The sequence below is a fragment of the Crotalus tigris genome, unplaced genomic scaffold, assembly GCF_016545835.1.
Source record: "Crotalus tigris isolate CLP2741 ecotype Arizona unplaced genomic scaffold, ASM1654583v1 scf7180000020074.1721668, whole genome shotgun sequence".
NCBI lineage: Eukaryota > Metazoa > Chordata > Lepidosauria > Squamata > Viperidae > Crotalus > Crotalus tigris.
Window position 1 is genome coordinate 451,510 of NW_024097846.1, and position 18,011 is coordinate 469,520.

At 38.7% G+C, this 18,011-nt stretch overlaps 1 protein-coding gene across 2 annotated transcripts in view; it reads left to right on the top strand.

The window, feature by feature from the left end:
- The first annotated feature begins 229 nt into the window (after nucleotides 1-229).
- LRP2 (LDL receptor related protein 2) overlaps nucleotides 230-18,011 on the top strand; it is a 145,459-nt gene continuing 127,677 nt past the window's right edge. For both annotated transcript variants that reach the window (XM_039365425.1, XM_039365427.1), the window contains exon 1: nucleotides 230-487. In XM_039365425.1, coding sequence (XP_039221359.1) covers nucleotides 394-487 — 94 coding nt within the window. In that variant the 5' untranslated portion in view covers nucleotides 230-393. The remainder of the gene's footprint in view (nucleotides 488-18,011) is intronic.

The window sequence follows — 18,011 nt, forward strand, 5'->3', positions numbered from 1 at the left end:
TTATTTTAAATCAAACCTCCTTGCATTCAGACTTAAGCTTGTTCAGCTCCTCTCCAAGGCAGCGGTGCGGCATGAAGTGGTTTAAGTTTTGTTTGCAAGTATCCTCCCCCCCGTCCCCCTCCCCGCTCCTTGCAAAGTGTAGAAGGAGTGGCAACTCTTGCCCCATCTACAAGGGTTTGGAACAATGCTTCATGCTAGTTCCGGGGCCGCCGGGTATAAAGAGCTTTATGCAATATCTGGAGGGTGGGAGAGTAGGGAAGACGCGATGTTTCAGCTGACGAGCACTCCTTACTTCTGCAACTAGCGGGACCTGGAAGGAGGGAAAAAAAGAGAAGCGCGCTTTCCTCAGCAAGGTCAGCCCAGCAAAAGTGCTGGGAGATCGGAGCATCTCAGATGGCAGCGCAGCAGCGCATGGACGGAGGACGAGCAGCTGCTTGCAAACTGCTCATCGTACTCGTTGCCTGCCTATTAAAAGCTAGCTGCCAAGGTAAGCCCCCAAACTCAGCTCCTGCTCCGGAACCCAGAAGAGAGGAACTGGGCTTTGTCCTGATTCAGAGCAAGCCTGAACGTCTTCCAGACGCTCTGGACTACAGCTCCCATGACTCCTAGTCCACAGGGCCCGTGCTGCCTGGGCTATGGGAATTGTATGGGGGCTCTAAGTTGGAAAAAGGCTGAGGGAGGAATGGGGGAAATCCAACGGAGCGAAGAACGGTAATACCCCAGACTTCTGCAGGTCTGCTGGGTAACTTCCACTGAATCCAACGAAGTTGAAATTTACAGGGTTACATCCTGAGAAAAGACTTTATTCCCAGACCGGACATGGAAAGGCTCAGAGGGAAAAAGGGCTCCGCTCTGCTATCTGCTTTAGGATACTGTCTGCTGTAGGATTTAAAAAGTGGTCCTTCGTTCAGATCAGTGCAGAGGGAGAGGAGGATTCAAGAGAAAGCGGCGGTGCAAAGGAAAGCCTTCCACTTTCCCATCCGACTCTCGACCGGCCCCTTTACCCGTTTTTAGAGCGGGCTGCTGAGTTTCTCCCAGTTCTTTTGACAGCCCGCCGCAACTTCCGAGGCTCGAGGAGCTTGCAAGCAGGCCGGCGGGATCGAGCTGGAGGCGCATCTTTAGTAGCCATTCATTGCCTTTGCTGTTCTCGCCCCACCCCGCCGTTTCCCGTTGGCTATTTAGGAATAGCCTCTGGTGCGCCTGACGGGTGGGGAAGATGTGTGTGTGTGTGTGTGTGTGTGTGTGTGTGTGCGCGTGTGTGGGGGGATGTTCATTTGCCGCAAGGTCCCCTAGCGAGGCTTCCTCAGGATAGCAGCCCGATGTGGACACGCACGTTTGGCTTGAAAGAGATGCTTCCCTATGGGCATAAGGCTAATGGGCGGCCCTGAGGGCTTTCAGAAGAACTCCTTTCGGATGACTCCCCGAGTTTGACCTCCTGCCCGGCCCTCTCCCCTAGATCAGGCTGAGGCAGATTCGAAGTGGAAGGCGAAAACTTTTTTCTCTTAGCTTTGCTGTTGCTAGGCAACGCGGGCACCATGTGACTGGCAGAGCAGGGTTCCGCTTGGTTTCTCCTCGTCGTCCGCCCGCCTTGGCACTAGTAATAGCCCTTACACTTGTATACCGCTTCATGGTGCTTTACAGCCCTCTGTAAGCGGTTTACAGAGTCAGCCATATTGCCCCCAACAATCTGAGGCCACAATCCTAGTTGTGGAGGATGGAGAAGCTGCGCCACTTATTTCCACCTTGTAATTCCTGCCCCCCCCCCCGCCGCCGCTCTTTCCCTTCTTGTCAAACCCAAACACAACAATAATTACCCACAGCGAATGAAAGCCCTATTGTTGGACCAGATTAGGAGAAAGCAAATTTCCTGGGGCATACATATAGGCCTGGGATGGGGGTAGTGCTGGTGTGTGTGGATGCATTCAAAAGGTTAATCTGCTTTCTTTGCTTCCAGTCTTGGCATAATCTCTTTAGGATTCTAGTAATTATATTGCAAGCCCCCCCTTTTCTGACCACAGAACTGAGTTAAGCAGGTACTGAAAGCTGAAATATATTAAGAGACCCTTCAAAATCTGGCTGAAAAGTTAGAAAACATTTTTTTTTTGCAGTTCCTGATTGTGTGCACATGCCCTGCTGTCAGTATGACTATTTTGTTTTGCCTTCATGTGCTGTGAGAATCCAATGAATCATAGCTTATTCAACTTGTGGTTCATAATCACAATAGTGTGTAAGGAATGGATGTGGATGTTATTTTCACTAGTGTATGAAATCAGGATTCAGATTCTTTTCACAATTGTTATTTACGGGAGATTGCCAGTTTTGGAATTCTTGGGGATCCTTGAAACAAGTTCCTAAAGGTGGTCATGTTAATAATTTGCAGCACATGCAAAACTTTGTGGCACTTGAAAAATTTAGGCTTTTCATGGATGTCTTTAGGATGGGGGAAGTGAGAGCCTATATACCATGGTACCATCATACAACTGATGCAGTATACTGTACATCAGGGGTGTCAAATTGCCGGCCCTCGGGCCGGATGCATCATAATGAAACCGTGCCCATCCCATTGCTGGCAATGGCAAAAAAAGTCACGATATGTCATGACACATCACGTGACGTTGCGAGTTTGACACCCCTGTATATACTTGTATCAGAAATCACTGTTCTGTAGTGAGTCATATATATAATAGTGATAATGTGCTTCCTTTTTATAGGTAGTCCTCGATTTATGACCAAAATTGAACCCAAACTCTGTTGCTAAGTGAGACATTTGTTAAGTGAGTTTTGCCCCCTTTTATGACCTTTCTTGCCACATTTGTTAAGTGAATCACTGCAGTTAAATTAGTAACATGGTTGTTAAATGAATCTGGCTTTCCCATTGACTTTGCTTGTTGGAAAGTCACAAAAGGTGATCATGTGATCCCAGGAAACTGCAACCGTCATAAATATGAGTCAGTTGCCAAGCATTTTGGCAATTTTGATCATATGATATGACCATGGGAGTGTTGCAATGGTTGTAAGTGTGAAAAATGATCATAAGTCACTTTTTTTAGTGCCATTGTAACTTCGAACGGTCACTAAATGAATTGTAATTTGAGGACTACCTGTAGTCATTTTTAAAAGTTGTTTCTCCACCAATACATTGCATGTCATTTACGGAAGAAGACAATCTTGCAAATGAGTCACACTGGGGAAGCAAGAGATGAAAGAACAGTGCTTTAAATTTTAAATTGAATTAGATGGTTTTCCGTATTGGTTCATCATCACTTCTCTATGGGCTTTTTTCTGAAAAGTTTGGATGCTGCCAGAGATGTTCAAATAGGAAAAGCAAGAGATATGGCCAAGAAGCAATGGATGAAAACTAATTAAGGAGAGAAGCAACTTAGAACTAAGGAGAAACTTCCTGACAGTTAGAACAATTAACCAATGGAACAACCTGCCTCCAGAAGCGGTGAATGCTCCAACACTGGAAGTTTTTAAGAAGAGACTGGACAGCCATCTGTCTGAAATGGTGTAGGATTTCCTGCCTGCCTGAGCAGGGGGTTGGACTCGATGACCTCCAAGGTCCCTTCCAACTTTATTATTATATTATATTATTGCTGTAGGCCTATCATAGATGGGCTGCAGAAATGCAGACTATCACTCTTTGGCAACAAAAAATATTTAAAAAATTGAGTATTGCTGCCATTCAGTATTTGTAAGGGTTTTTGTAGCACAGCTGATGTACTCCTAGTTCATCCTTTAATAAGAAATAAATTTAGTTATGCAGGGGCCCAACAGACCTTAGTAAAGAGTAGCATAGCAAGAAGGAGGGAGGAAGGAATACTACAGTTATGCCATCTCTTCAACCAGCAGATACTTTTCCATTATAACCTATTATTAAATCTTACATTAAATTGCTTTGGATAGTTATCTTTGTACCTTAGATTTGACTAGACCAGGGTTAGGCTATGCTGGCTCAGGAATTCTGGGAATTGAAGTCCATGAGTCATAAAAGAGCCAAGGTTGCCTACCCCTGGACTAGACTATTGCCATGTTCCAACAGGAATTTGACTAAGTTGCAGACTATGGTAATAGCCAGTGCCTTAATCTTAAGTAGCTTCATTTTTCCAAATTAATAGATATTTATGTGGAATAGTACCATTATCAGTTTATTTATCTGTTAAATTTATTTGCCACTTACCACACTGTGGGGCTATTCTAGGTGGCTTAGAACAATAAAAAGAAACAAATGAAAGAGTGAACAGAACAAAAGTAACAAAAGTAAGATAATAGAACAATAAAATAAACAATGAAAAAGAACATAATGAGAAATACAACTATATGATTCCAAAAAAAAATGTATAGAGAGCACAGAACGATGTGTGTGTGTGTGTGTGTGTGTGTGTGTGTGTGTGTGTAAGTGGAGTCTGTTTATAATGGTAAAAGGAATGGTATTATTAAAACTTTAGTCCATTCTTCCTGGAAAGAGCTTTCCTGCACTTTATACTCCCTAATAGATTGTAAAATAAATTAGATTGAGAAAAATTGTAATAAATAAGATGTTTGGATTGTATAAGCGGAATGAATGTGGATTGAATTTCAAAGCAAATATACAATAATTCAGAGGAAAGAGAAGACTGTGAAATTTGTATGGAGTTGATGAGATTTTCAAAACAAGCAAGAAATGTAAAGAACAGAGAGAGTATGGATTGGTTGATGAACCTGGTGGAAGCAAATGTGTTTATATGTATAGCTGAGTTCCCCAATTTTTCCGCATTTGCGGACCATTGGGGAGAAGGGATGGTTCCTTGCAAACGATGAACAAGCACACGTGTGTGCATCTCCATTTGTGCAAGTGATGGGCACATGCTCATCTGCTGAATTGTACATGCAGTTGCACACATGCTCGCCCGCCATATCCATGGCCCGGTTCCAAATGCCTCAAGGTCCTGGGGATCCCTGATGTTTAGAAAGATAGGAAGAAACATAGTGAATGGTGTGGATATAAACTGATCTTTTCTTTTGACTGTTTTTAATCTCTTACTTTTAATTTCTTCACTTTACTGTTTCTTATTCCTTTTCCGCACTCTGCATAACATCAATTACCTTAATATGGAGCATTGTTCAAAAGATCAGTATGGTGTGCATAGTTGAAGAAGATACAGTAGAACATTTTGAAGGTCTAATGAACTTTCTTCTTGAGAGTCCTGATGATTAATGCTGTTATATATTTCAGATAAAAACAAAGCCATGGAAGATAGAAGTTGAGGAAGCAAAAAATACTGAACATTTTGTGCACCCTGTGTGTACTCATCCTTACTCAGAATAATTTGTGAATGAAAACTAAGCAGAATGTTACACCCAGAGGTGCTCAGATGTTATCAGAGTCTAGTATTCTTGACTTATAGTCCCCATTATTGAAATTGTGTTCTCTGTAATGTAGTACAATAGACATCAGGAAATCAATAAGAGTTGTAAATAGAAACTACAATTACAGTCAGGTTCTATATTCCAATGCTTATTTGCATAGCAAGAAATTATCTCCCTCTATATTCAAGGAAATCAATATATTTTCTTGAATTTGGCTTTTCTACTTGTCATGGAAACACATTTATAACATATAGTAGTAAAAAGACAAGACCCAGTTTGGTGTAGCGTTTGAGGCATCAGGCTAGAAAGTGGGAGACCCTGACTTGTAGTCCTGCCTTGGACACAAAACCACCTGACTGATCTTGGGCCAGTCACTTTTTCTCAATCCTGGGAAGAAAGCAATGGCAAATCATTTCTGAAACCCTTGCCAAGAAAACTGACCAGGCATTCTCCTAGAATCAGACATGATTGAATGAAACAAAAAAATAAAATAAAAGGACACTGTTTCACATAGTGTTTGTAGGTTGTACCCTTTTTTCTTGGGAAAATTATATTTCAGTAACAGTGATTTTATTATAAGGTTTTAATAGGAAGGGTTTTAATCTTACATTTAAAGGGAAAACTATTAAACTTATCCTTTATTTTTACCACTAAAGGTATTTTTACCATTTTGTTTTTACTGTGATTGAAATTTTGCAGTTTCTTTATTCCAGTTTATATCAGTTTATAGCAATGTGTTCAATGATTTATATTAACGCTATAAATACTTTTGTTAGTAAATCTTTAATGTTTTAATTTGTATTTTTAGAATATTAATAGATCTTAATAACAGGCACAGATCCTTCTGGAACTAAGTAAAGGAAAGGGTTTTCATTATCTTCATTTTATTTTTGCAAGATTGAAGAAGCAAGTTAGACGTTTATAAGTGAACAATGAATTAAGTTTTAGTTAACAATACTTTTTTTTTTTTAAAAAAAAGATAAAACAGCACTTGATTTTTGTACCTTCCTTAATCTTCCTTTAATAATTTACCCCTTTTTATGTCCCAGGCAGTGAAGTATATTAGGAATTTGCTAAATAATCACCTAAAGTGGAGAATAGGACAAGAAGACAGTATTTCAGTTAATTGTTGAAAGCAGAAACTAGATGACACTAGATTAGACTTAAATTCCTCTTTACCAATGGTTACAGTGGCAGTGAATTATTAAACTAAAGACAAGCAGATTTGGGATATTTGTGGAGTGTTTGCAGCCCTTGACTTACTTACTTTGATACCTCATTGAACTCAATTGTGCATCTTTCTGAAAGGATTGCAGTGTTAATCTAGGGTAGATATGTGATCTAGTTAGAGCTTCAACTGCATTAATGAAAAAGGGTCGTGTTGTTTTATATTGAGCTACCTAGAAATCTGAGATACAAAATTTCACTTTAATCCAAATTTATCTTTCATGGTTTCTACATGAAATTGGAAAACAGTTATTTAAATGGAGAGGGTAAATGAAGAATGCTGGTTAAATTTTTATTTTTTCCTCCTTGCCCCCTGCCCTCTTCTGGCTTCTTAGGTTAATATTCTGTTGTTCTGAGAGACTTGTTACTGCAGTATCTTTTTCTTTTGTGTAACATAGGTCTAAACCTGCTAGTCTTTATCTTAGTTTAAAAACACACACACACACACACACACACACACACACACACACACACACACGTAGTGCTGACCCTTGCAGAATTCTCTCAGATGCAGTAGACTGAGGAAGAGTTTTCAGAATTTGACCCTTACTGATTTGGTTACCTCAGCTGACAGCTTCATGTAAGATTAACCAAAAGAGAATTTTAGAATTTTGAGTTTTTAAAATCAAGTTTAAAACTTTACATACAAATCTCATTCTTAGAACATAGTCTGAGGGCACAAAAGCTAAAGCAGATATTGCAGTGGTCCAACTTTGAGTTTTGTGAAGAAATGAAAGGCAAATATACAAGTTCCAGGATAATGTTGCAGGATCCAATCTGGGTCGGTCACTAGGATCAAAGGTTTAGTCTTCTGAGCTTTTTGGACTCATGCTAGAGCCCATCCTCAGGGAACTTCTCTCTCACCAGAATTGAGAGAGAGTTGAGATAGAACTTCTCAAAATTTGTGAAGCAAGTCTGCTATCTGTTTCATAATCATATGAAGGTGGACGAATGGAGAAAAATACTCAGCAACATTTTTTCTGCCATTAGAGTAATGAATTTATCAATTTCAGGTTTCAATATGATTAAAAGCTGATGATGGCCCAAGTTATTCCAGTTAACTCTCGGATGTTTTTTCTGAATAATATTAGAAAATTCACAGTAAATAATGTATAGGTTGTCCCTTTAATGAAAACCAGTTTATATCAGACATTTTAGTTACATTAAATCATACTCAGCCTGGTAATTCAGTGGTAAAAGACATATAATGCTTCAGAAGGTCTTTGACATATTGTACAGGTCAGCCTCTTTAATCAGACTTTTTCAAGGACTACCATGCAGGTGTGAATTTCTTAAATATGTGTGATATCCCATTGAATTAATTGACAAAGCAAATTCAGTACTATATTGGAAATAACAAATAGGTCATGAATAAATTAGGGCACCCATAATAACTACAAGGAGAGAGAGAGAGATTAACTTAAATACTAATTTAAAACCTTCATCAACTGAGAAATTTTAACGACTGGCTGAAAACATCACCATGTGATTAGACTACCAAGATGGGCTCTGAAAGCTGCAATCAGCTTCAACTTATTTCTCTGAATAAGTTGCCCATCTATGTGAATATCCAAGGAAGGATTGCTGAGGGTCCCTGGATCAGATTCTATAACTTGGCAATATGATCTTTGTCAGTATAATGTATTAAAATGTACAATTTAGCCCTAGAATTAAGCTCAATAGTATTCATTGGTGCTTATTTCCAGATTAGCATATAACATGAATTAGTTATAAAATAAACTAACATAAACTATGTTAAACCATGTGCACTTTGGAACATAATTTAAATACAAATGGTGGTTTTCTACTTCTAAATAGAAAAATAGAAGTTTTAAATACTATTTTTCTATTTTGAAATCTTAATAGCACTTTTTTGTTTCTTTACTTTTACTATATTTTCCCTAAGGATAAATAATTAAGCCTATATGTATTGGGAGAAAATAATGTTAAAATCTTTTCAGTTTTTAAATATTTTAAAAGAATATTTTTCATCCAAATACTTTTTATAACCTAAGCATTCTTTTTTCTATTCCAGTGATGTCAAAAATTGATACTTTACATACCAAAGCAAGCAGGATGCCTGCCTACTTGCTTTCCACTTTACTTACCTACTGGTGTTTTCTACTATTTCACTGAAAAATGAATCCAAGTATCATATTAAATGATTATATTTAATATAATCAGTATTATATTAATAAGAAATGTACAATTATATGCAACATGAATAGTACATCATCCAAATGGAAACATGATAATACTACCGTAACTGTGCTCACATATTTCTGAGGTAATTCAGAATCACTCTTTTGGTTTTGCTGTCCTTAAAATGGATTAGAGACTGAAAGATCAGTGCTATTCTGTATTCTTAAAAGTGATAAGAATTAGGGCAAGTCTTTTACAATGCTATCGAAGTGTTCAGAAAGCCATTTTTAATTAATTAAGGTATATCTTTTGTACAAGCACAGACAAGTTCAACTGTAAAGTCATTTTACTTAAATGAAAGTAACTTTCATAAATATATGTTGAAAGTCCTAGGGATAAATAGATATCACACTAAGAGAGCAATCATATCTGTTGTAGAAAACTCTAATGCTTGGAGGCCAGGCAAATCTGAAGACCTGACGTCTCAAACAATGCAGAATGGAAATAAGGAAAGAAGAGTAATTGTAATTGCTGCTTCTTTCTGGATTTACATTTGTGTGTTGTTGTTTTTTAAAAATAAATAATTTCCCTTTTAACTGTTTCAGTGGAATAGTGTTGCCCTACATGTGCTCCAGCACCACCTAGTTGTAGGGCATGCCTAAAATCAGAAGATGAACATTTCCATCACTTCAATAAATTCATAGGCAATATTTATCAACAACAGCTTTTTCTCTGGAGGGACCAACTTGAAAAGAATGCTTAATATCTGTAATCTCTTAATTATAAGAGATACAATAACGTACAGTCTTAATTAGTTTGCTGGTTAAGCAAACCAGTGGAAACAATGATGAAAGACGGTTATCTCTTTGTAAAAAAATGTGAGTTGAAATGTTTACTTCAATTCATGCAGTTGTTTACAATTAAATGTATTTGTTATTCTACTATGATATTAAACTAATTTAGTGACTTAGCAGACTATTTTTAAATGTGGGTGCATATTTTCACTAGCATTATGCATTAATCTGTGTGAGCCAATTCTTCAAACATCTTTTTTACAACCTGGTGGAACACAATTGCTTTTTAAACTATTGCATTCATTAGTGAAAAATAACTGTGTAGTTGTCTGAACATTACTGGCAGGACTTCCAGTATCATAGATATTGGTGCATTTCCCGTAAGCTATTCAGATATTGTGTTTGACTTTGCTTTCCACTTTCAGGTTAGCAACAAGGTGCTTTTTTATTATATCTGTTTCCGTAGTGAGATTGATAGATTGATCCTAACTACGGTATGTACAAAAGCATCAGTAACATTCTTTTCATTACTTTTTTTCTTTTGCTCTGAGGTGATTGATCAGAGTTGAGACGAATATGGATTGAACCCAGTCATATGTGCTTTAGAACTGAAAGCTCTTATTCCGGTTTCTCTTAAGGCAATTTTTACAGAAAACAAAAGTATTGACAATATACCATACTCAAATGCACTGTTCCTTCTATAAAAATCAGTTGAACCAGAATAAAGTCCATCCTGCTTGGATCTTAAAAGATAATCAAAATGGATAGATTCATTTTCACATACCATTAACAATTTACCAAGATTGCATTTTAGGAAATAGTCTGGATTTGCTTGAGAAAGACAAGATTATATTTCAGAATAGTCATTTTGCAATAAAATGGTGAATAGATAAGCTTTGGGCAAATACTCCTGCTGCCAATTGTACTTTGTATCTGTGGCTGATGCCTTGGGTTTTGAAGAGTATTCCAAGGAGGCAGTGAAGATTATTATCCTTTTCATTGCCAGCTAGTAAAACAAGCCATTTCCAGATGTCTACGGAGATTCTCATTCATCCAGGTCATGGTTGTCCCAGAGGTGCTTTCCCCACCATTCAGTCAGAGCTGAAGAAGCTTCTTGGATGAGAAGCAAAACATCTTCAAAGAAAAACAAGAAAGTCGAGTTGCCTCTGGAAAAGGCACCTTTGAAAGCCATTCCCAGTTTACCCTGTTGTTGTAATATACTTTACTTCGAATTGAGGACAGAAGATCTGTAAGCACGCAAAGAAGGATGGTAATATGAGAGTGTGATATTCATTCATTCATTACATTTATATGCCGCCCATCTCACTATCAAGTGACTTTGGATGACTTAGAGCAGTGGTTCTCAACCTGTGGGTCGGGACCCCATTTGGGGTTGAATGACCGTTTCATGGGGGTCGCCAAACAACGCAGTCCGCCATTTTTTTCCCCTTTTCCCTAGCTGTCCTACTCCCTCTTATTGGTGGTCACACCCACTTGGGGGTCACCACAACATGGGGAACTATATTATGGGGACATGGCATTAGAAGGGTTGAGAACCACTGACTTAGAGTAACAGGTTTGCTAATAGGATTGCTAAAGTACAAGCACTGGACATTGTAGCTACTCCTGCACTGGCTGAATAGGAGTTTAAGCTGGTAACTTCTTTGGAGGTTTTTGCTATCTGGATCCCTACCCTTTCTGTAGGTGACTGAGGAAGATGACTTTGATAGAAATACAAGTAGTCCTTGACTTATGACCACAATTGAGCCCAAGATTTCCATTGCTAAGCGAGACAGTTGTTAAGTGAATTTTGCCCCATTTTATGACTTTTCTTGCGACAGTTGTTAAGTGAATCACTGTGGTTGTTAAATTAGTGACACAGTGGTTAAGTGAATCTGGTTTCCCCATTGATTTTGTTTGTCAAAAGGTCGCAAAAGGTGATCACATGACCCTAGGGACGCTGCAACCGTCATAGATAGGAGTTAATTGCCAAGCGTCTGAATTTTGATCACGTGATCATGGGAATACTGCAGTGGTTGTAAGTGTGATAAATAGTCATAATTCACTTTTTTCAGTGCTGCTGTTACTTCAAACAGTCACCAAGTGAACTATTGTAAATCGAGGACTGCATGTGTGCAAGAGCTGTTATCTAGGCAAAGGGGGCTGAAACATTCTTCAAATCTTGGGAAGCAAAAAAAGGTTTGAAAGTACCTCCCTAATTCACTGGAGACAATCCGACAGAGACCTCCCTGATTCCCTGGAGTATAAGAAGGGTGGGAGACCTGCAGCATAATCAGATTTGCACAGTTCTGTAATTATAGCTAATCTCAATAAAGGTGTAGTTCTGGTCTTCCAGTGGAGTTGATTTCCTGGTCTGGTGTATCTAATGGGGCTGACTGTGTCAGGCTTGCAATAAGTGTTGATTGACAGAAAATGCTATCTGCCTTTAGGGGTAAAAGGTACAGAAGAGGTAGGGACTGTGATTGTGCTATTTCCGGAAGAAACAAATTAATTTGGTATAAAACATATAATCTGTAGTTTGCAGAAACAAGTCCAGTTCATGCCTAATGATTTTTATTTTTTAACCAAATACATTGTAGTGAAGATTAGTAACTGCACTGATAAACTAGCAAAATAATATGTGCATGTAATAAAAAAATCCTTGACTAATTTACGAATTCTTCCTCCTGGTCTTACAAGAAGAGGACAAAGAGGGTACAGGAGTATGGAGGGAGTCTAGGTTTCTGTCTCCTGTGATGAATCATGCTTTACCACACTTGACCACAGTTAGTAAATGTCCTTTGCAGTTTCTTTATCATTGATTTATTACCATCAGTGAACCAGGTGGATTCATAGAATTAGAGGGTAAGTAAAGCAGCTAAGTGAACTTAGTTGTCACCCTAATTTATGGCTGGTTTACAAGCTAGCAAAACGGTAATTAAAGAAAACAATTGTGGCTTGCCTGGTCAGTTGTTGGTTCATCTTCATCTTTGCTTTTAGTTACTTGTGCCGTGTATTGCTGTAGATTGGTCAGAGTAGAACTGCACATATGAAAGTTTTAGAACCGCCTTGAATTCCTTGACTGCAGCCCTTAGAGACCACCAAGTAGAACGACTATATTCTAATATTTAGTGTGACTAAAAATCACACACGATATAGTAATAAAAATATAATTAAAATGAAATTAATTACAGTTTGTTCTATCTATATTTTCTCCCCGTGCCCAGCTCTGGATATTTAATCATGATAGAGAAATTTATGAGCTGTAATTGACAGACTGATTTCAGCAATGTTCTTATTACAGTATATCATGGATTCTATTTCTGTCAGTCTTGGTAAACTATAGCCTTGCAATCTTTATATTGTTTGGGTATGTAGCATTTATTTTTATTACAGAATATAGCCAGCAAAATAATAGATGCATCAGTTTGCATGCCATGTACTATACAAGAATTTAAGTTGGGGCTTAGAAATATTTTGAATGAGTATAGAGAATGAAAACTTGATTATGAAGTATGACACAAATTTTGCCAAACATGTTTTTTCTACCTGTTTTCACAATTGTAGAAAATTCAGTTTTGAATTAGAATAGTAAACATTTGAGGACGGGAAAAGAAAGGAGAATTAGTTCTCAGAAAATAGCGTGTAAGTTTTTATTCTTTTTGTCCCTCTTGTTGCAAAAGCTCAGTCAAATACAACATGAGTAAATCAGTGTGTAGAATGAGAAAAGTGTGGTATCTATATTTGTAAATTTTCTTTACGGAATCTTGGAGCACATCACAGTAAATGAATACAATGAATAAATTTTACTTATTGAATGCTGATCCTCAAATATGGTACCAAGGTAACTTTAAATGATTGTTTGCCATCCTTTAAAAACAACCTCCAAACTCTATTATTATAGAAGTAGTTCTATTGGAACTTTGCTTTAAGGAGATACCTTTCTATTTTGGCATAATTGGTTATCTCAAATCTCCTCTGCAGCTGCACAGAAAAAGACAATGAAGGTCTGCAGATCCTTTTTCAGAAGGCTGCTTTGCAATTAAGGTGGAGAGTGGGAGGAAAAACATCTGAAGAACTATTAAAAAGATAAGGGAAGATCTTGTCACTTAACTTATCTTCTAGGGGAGATGTATATGGCACCAGTAAGTGATTGATAAAGTCAGTATGAGAGTAGGTTTAGTCTTAATGGTTGACCTGTTTGATGAAAAAGGTATGGGCCTTTAAAAAAAAGTCCTGCTATCGTTGTCATTCAGTGAAGGTGTGATTAGATAGAGTACAATCAAGATTCAGAATGACTTTTGCAAATACAGAGTTTGAAGATTTTGGGTCTGTGATGTTAGATTGTAATATTGTACACATACTTTTTATTTACAATTTAAAGCATATTTACCTTGAAGCAGGTAGAGTTCTGATTCTCAGTTTAGGCTACCGTAGTAGTATTAATCTTCAAAACAAAACACGGGGAGCTTTCAAACTGCTTGAAAAGGAGTTTTTTCAAATTGCCATAATACTAAAAGAATGCAAGAATTTGTTATTATCTGCTGGGCTTTTGCACTGTTGTCCTGCAGCTGGACCCTTTTATCAAAATGTCTCAAGAAATGTCTTCAATAGTGATGCAAGGTTAAACAATTCTGAAGATCCATAAAAAGAGCTGTAGTTCCTGATGCTCTTGACCTTGGATTCCTGATTAATGAGCCCGAACTATACTTGCTGAAGACCAAGACCAGCAGCTCCATTGCTTTAGTCAGTTGTAGGGGGAAGAAATAACGGTGTTGCACCACAGTGCAACCAGTCAAGTAAAAGGTAATATCCTTGGTGATTTAATTGAATCCATTTTTCTAGTCAAAAATGCAAAGCTGTATCTTCACCTCACTATTATTTAATTTATACATTAACAATATTGTTGAGATGTTTGAAAAGGCAGAATTCCATCCGTCATTTCTTGCTCACCTCCCTTTCTCTAATCTCTTTTATGCTAATGATGCAGCCATGCTGTGTATAACCCAAGTAGGTCTCTAAAGATGCCTTCAAACTCCATCTCTTTACTGCTTCAGAGAACTCCTTGAACCCTCTCCTTGCTTGCCTAGTGCAATCCATTCCTTAAAATAGAAACAAAATGGTTGCTAGGCAAACATATAACTGAGAGACTCTGCAAAGATCACTGATTGTGACAGTCTCATTTAGATAAATTTCTCTCTATAGTGTTCGGTACCTAGCTTATTCCCCCCCCCCATTTTTGCCCCTTCATAGGGCTGAGAGAATGCTTAAACAAACTATCTCTTCCTTAGCTGCTTTTCTCTACAGCACTTCCCTAAAAAGTGTTAATGGCAAGTTAACAACTTAAGCTCTGTGACCCTAGATGATTAGAATTCTCTGGCCAGCTTGTCCTGCTGCCTGAAACTGACCAGATCTTTATCAGTTTCATACTGAAAGCTTTTATTGTTAAGCACAAGAAATTTGGTTGTAAATATGCATGTTGATCAGAAAACGAAGGTTTTTTTAAAAAAATATTACTGTCATAATAGTCACTAAATAAGGATTGGTTGTACTCCAAAACAAAAGTACTGGGACTCCCTAGAAACAATTTAAGCCTCCAACTAGGGATCTCCAACCTATGGGCTGCAGCCCACTACCAGGCCACGGCCTCTTGGCCAGTGGGCCATGAAAATTGCTGGCCAGTGAGCGTATGCGTGCACTCCCCCCTCACGCTAGCGCTCGTGACCCTGTTTGCGCATGCACAGGGGCGCAAATGGGGCTGCTAGCGCTGGGCGGGTATGCACAGCCTGTTTGCTCATGCACAAATGGTGGTTAGCTGCCACAGGGGGTGCACAGCTCTTTGCGCATTTACACAGTGCCAGCACATGCCACTAGTGCCACACCGGTTCAAGCGGCCCCATTTACATCCGTGCGTGTACCAATTTGGAAGCTGCTCTCCTTCCCTCCAGGCCATGAGCCCAAAAAGGTTGGAGACCTCTGAACTAGATGGATGATCAATGGCAAATCACTGAACAGATAAAATCTTTTAAATACCGGTATCTAGGTCTTCTATATTCTGGTCTACTCAAATAAGAGAATTTCTAGTAAAAGACCCCCAAAACACCCCTTGTAATTGTTAAATTTGCAAGTCACATAGATAACAATTACGTCCCAGCAGCAATTAACTATTTAAAGCCAGAGTTTTTGGTTTGATGCTATATGGTGATCAGTTATGAATTGATAAGAAGGCTCCTGTCAGATGCAAGAAGTCAGGAGCCAGGACAAAGTTCAAAAGTACAAGTTTATTTCATACAACCTATACAGAAGAATCTGAACTACTAACGGTCAAGGCAAATTGGCGCCAGATAAGAGCTAACGGACTTCAAGGGGGTTGGACTTAGGTCTCTTATGGGAGTGTAGAGACCCCAAACTGATGATGTATTTGACCCCGGCCTCGGGCTCAGATTGGTCATCTCCTACATCTCCTAGAAGAAATGTAATCAAAATGCTTGAAAATCTTACTATGGGTTCCTTATTCAACTTCCAATGCTCTAATATGGTGACTAGAATTAAGCTGTATTTCCTTTGAGGCCTGCTTCAAACTTTATCATCTTGGAACTGACTTGAGACCAAGTCTATTGTGGCACTTCCTTAGTTCGTGTCACCTAGCTGGATAGGTTGTCTTCCAATCTAAGAAGACAAATTAATAGTGATTTGGCATATTGTGGTCTTGCCCCTCAACAGTACTTGGTTTGGGGCTTGATAAAATTGGCTGAACCAAAGCAGAGGATTTGGGATCTTGGTATTCAAAATGATAGTCTCTCATCCTTTTTATAAGGATGTGAGGAGTGACCATCATTTTATCCTAAGTCTAAATCACAACCAACATAGTTTCTAAAAGCAGTAATACTTAACTGAAAAAGACTTATTTGAACTTATAGTCATTGGGCAATTTAAATTATTTAGGATATTTAAGCTAAGGGAATTTAAGAGCTTTGTCTTAGCTTGTGGGGATGCATATTCAGTATATGTAGTATAACTAGAACAAAAATCCTTGGAGTGAGTGATAGTTGGTGCTGGGCCCCAGCAGATTGGAGGACCAAATAGATGGCTATAGTTCTTTGAAAAATAATGGAGGAGAGAGTTCAATTGCAGAGAGTTTAAACCTCGTAATCTCTGTAGATTATGGTGCAATAGCCAGGGCATCCATAGAAATGGCCATTGGCTTCAAAATGCAGTAAGCTGGGAGAGCAAAGCCCATCCCCTTTTTATTACGTAACACAAATGTGATTCTGTCTCAAGACAAAAGAAGCAACGCTTTGATTGCCCAATTGTCCTTGCCTTTTTGAAGGCAGTAACCATTGCTATGGCTTCCTGTAGGTATAAAAAATAAACAGACTTTTGAAAAATATGATGTGAGTGAGGCAGACTCATAAAAATATAAAAGAGCTTCATTTGGACCCTTTTAGGTTCCATTGTTTGTTGAAAACATCTGGAAAAATGCTCTTTTATTTAACATTATTTTTAGAATGTTGTAATTACCTTTCTACATATTCTACACTTCTTCACATTATAGAAGAGGTCTCCAACCTTCCGGGCTCACGGCCTGGAGGGAAGGAGAGCAGTTTCCAAATTGGTGCGCTCACACACAAATGGGGCCGCACGCATCTGCACGGCACTAGCGGCCCCATTTGTGCATGCGGCATGCGCTGGTGCCATGTGCATGCACAAACAGTTGCACACCCCCTGCAGCAACTAGTGGCCCCATTCATGCATGGGCAATTGGGCCGTGCACACCTGCCCCGGTGCTAGCTGCCCCGTTTGTGCCTACGTGCATACGCAAACGGGGCCGCGGGCACTAGTGCGAGGGGGGGCTAGTAGTAGTGGGCCATGGCTCATAGGTTGGGGACCCTTGCATTATAGAATGTACAGTACTTTGGAGAACAACAGAACCAGGCCTAGAATACAGTTCTATCTAGCTGTATGCTTGAATACACAAGGCTTGAAATGTGTATAAAGGACTGAGCCACAAATGCTGTAACTACTGCTTGTATTCAAGTATTCTGCCCTGAGTCCTCCCCATCCTTTTCATGACATCTGAGGAAAGGCTATTCTCATTCTCACTTTAACTTGATTACAGCTTATCTCATGATTCAAAAACATAATGAGGCAGAGTCATGGATTTTATAAAGTGAGTTGATTGGATATGTGACAGTGATGGAATAGAAGGAAAATGGGGAACAGGTCTTTATAGTATATGATTGCAAGTGCTCCAACACTCAGGCAAACATCTGAACACAGCTTATATATTTTTCAAATATTGAAGCACAAAAACTGGAAAGATATCTCTTTGCTCCTATCTAGTGGCTATCTGGTTTTTTGCAACCAAATATGATAGCTCTGAAAAGGAAGCCTTCCATCTTTTTGACAAAAAGCCCTGAATTCTCCTCTCCAGTACAACATTGGCTATTTTTAAACCCATCTAAGTAAAAGTATATCACCTTTAATAGTGCTGTATTG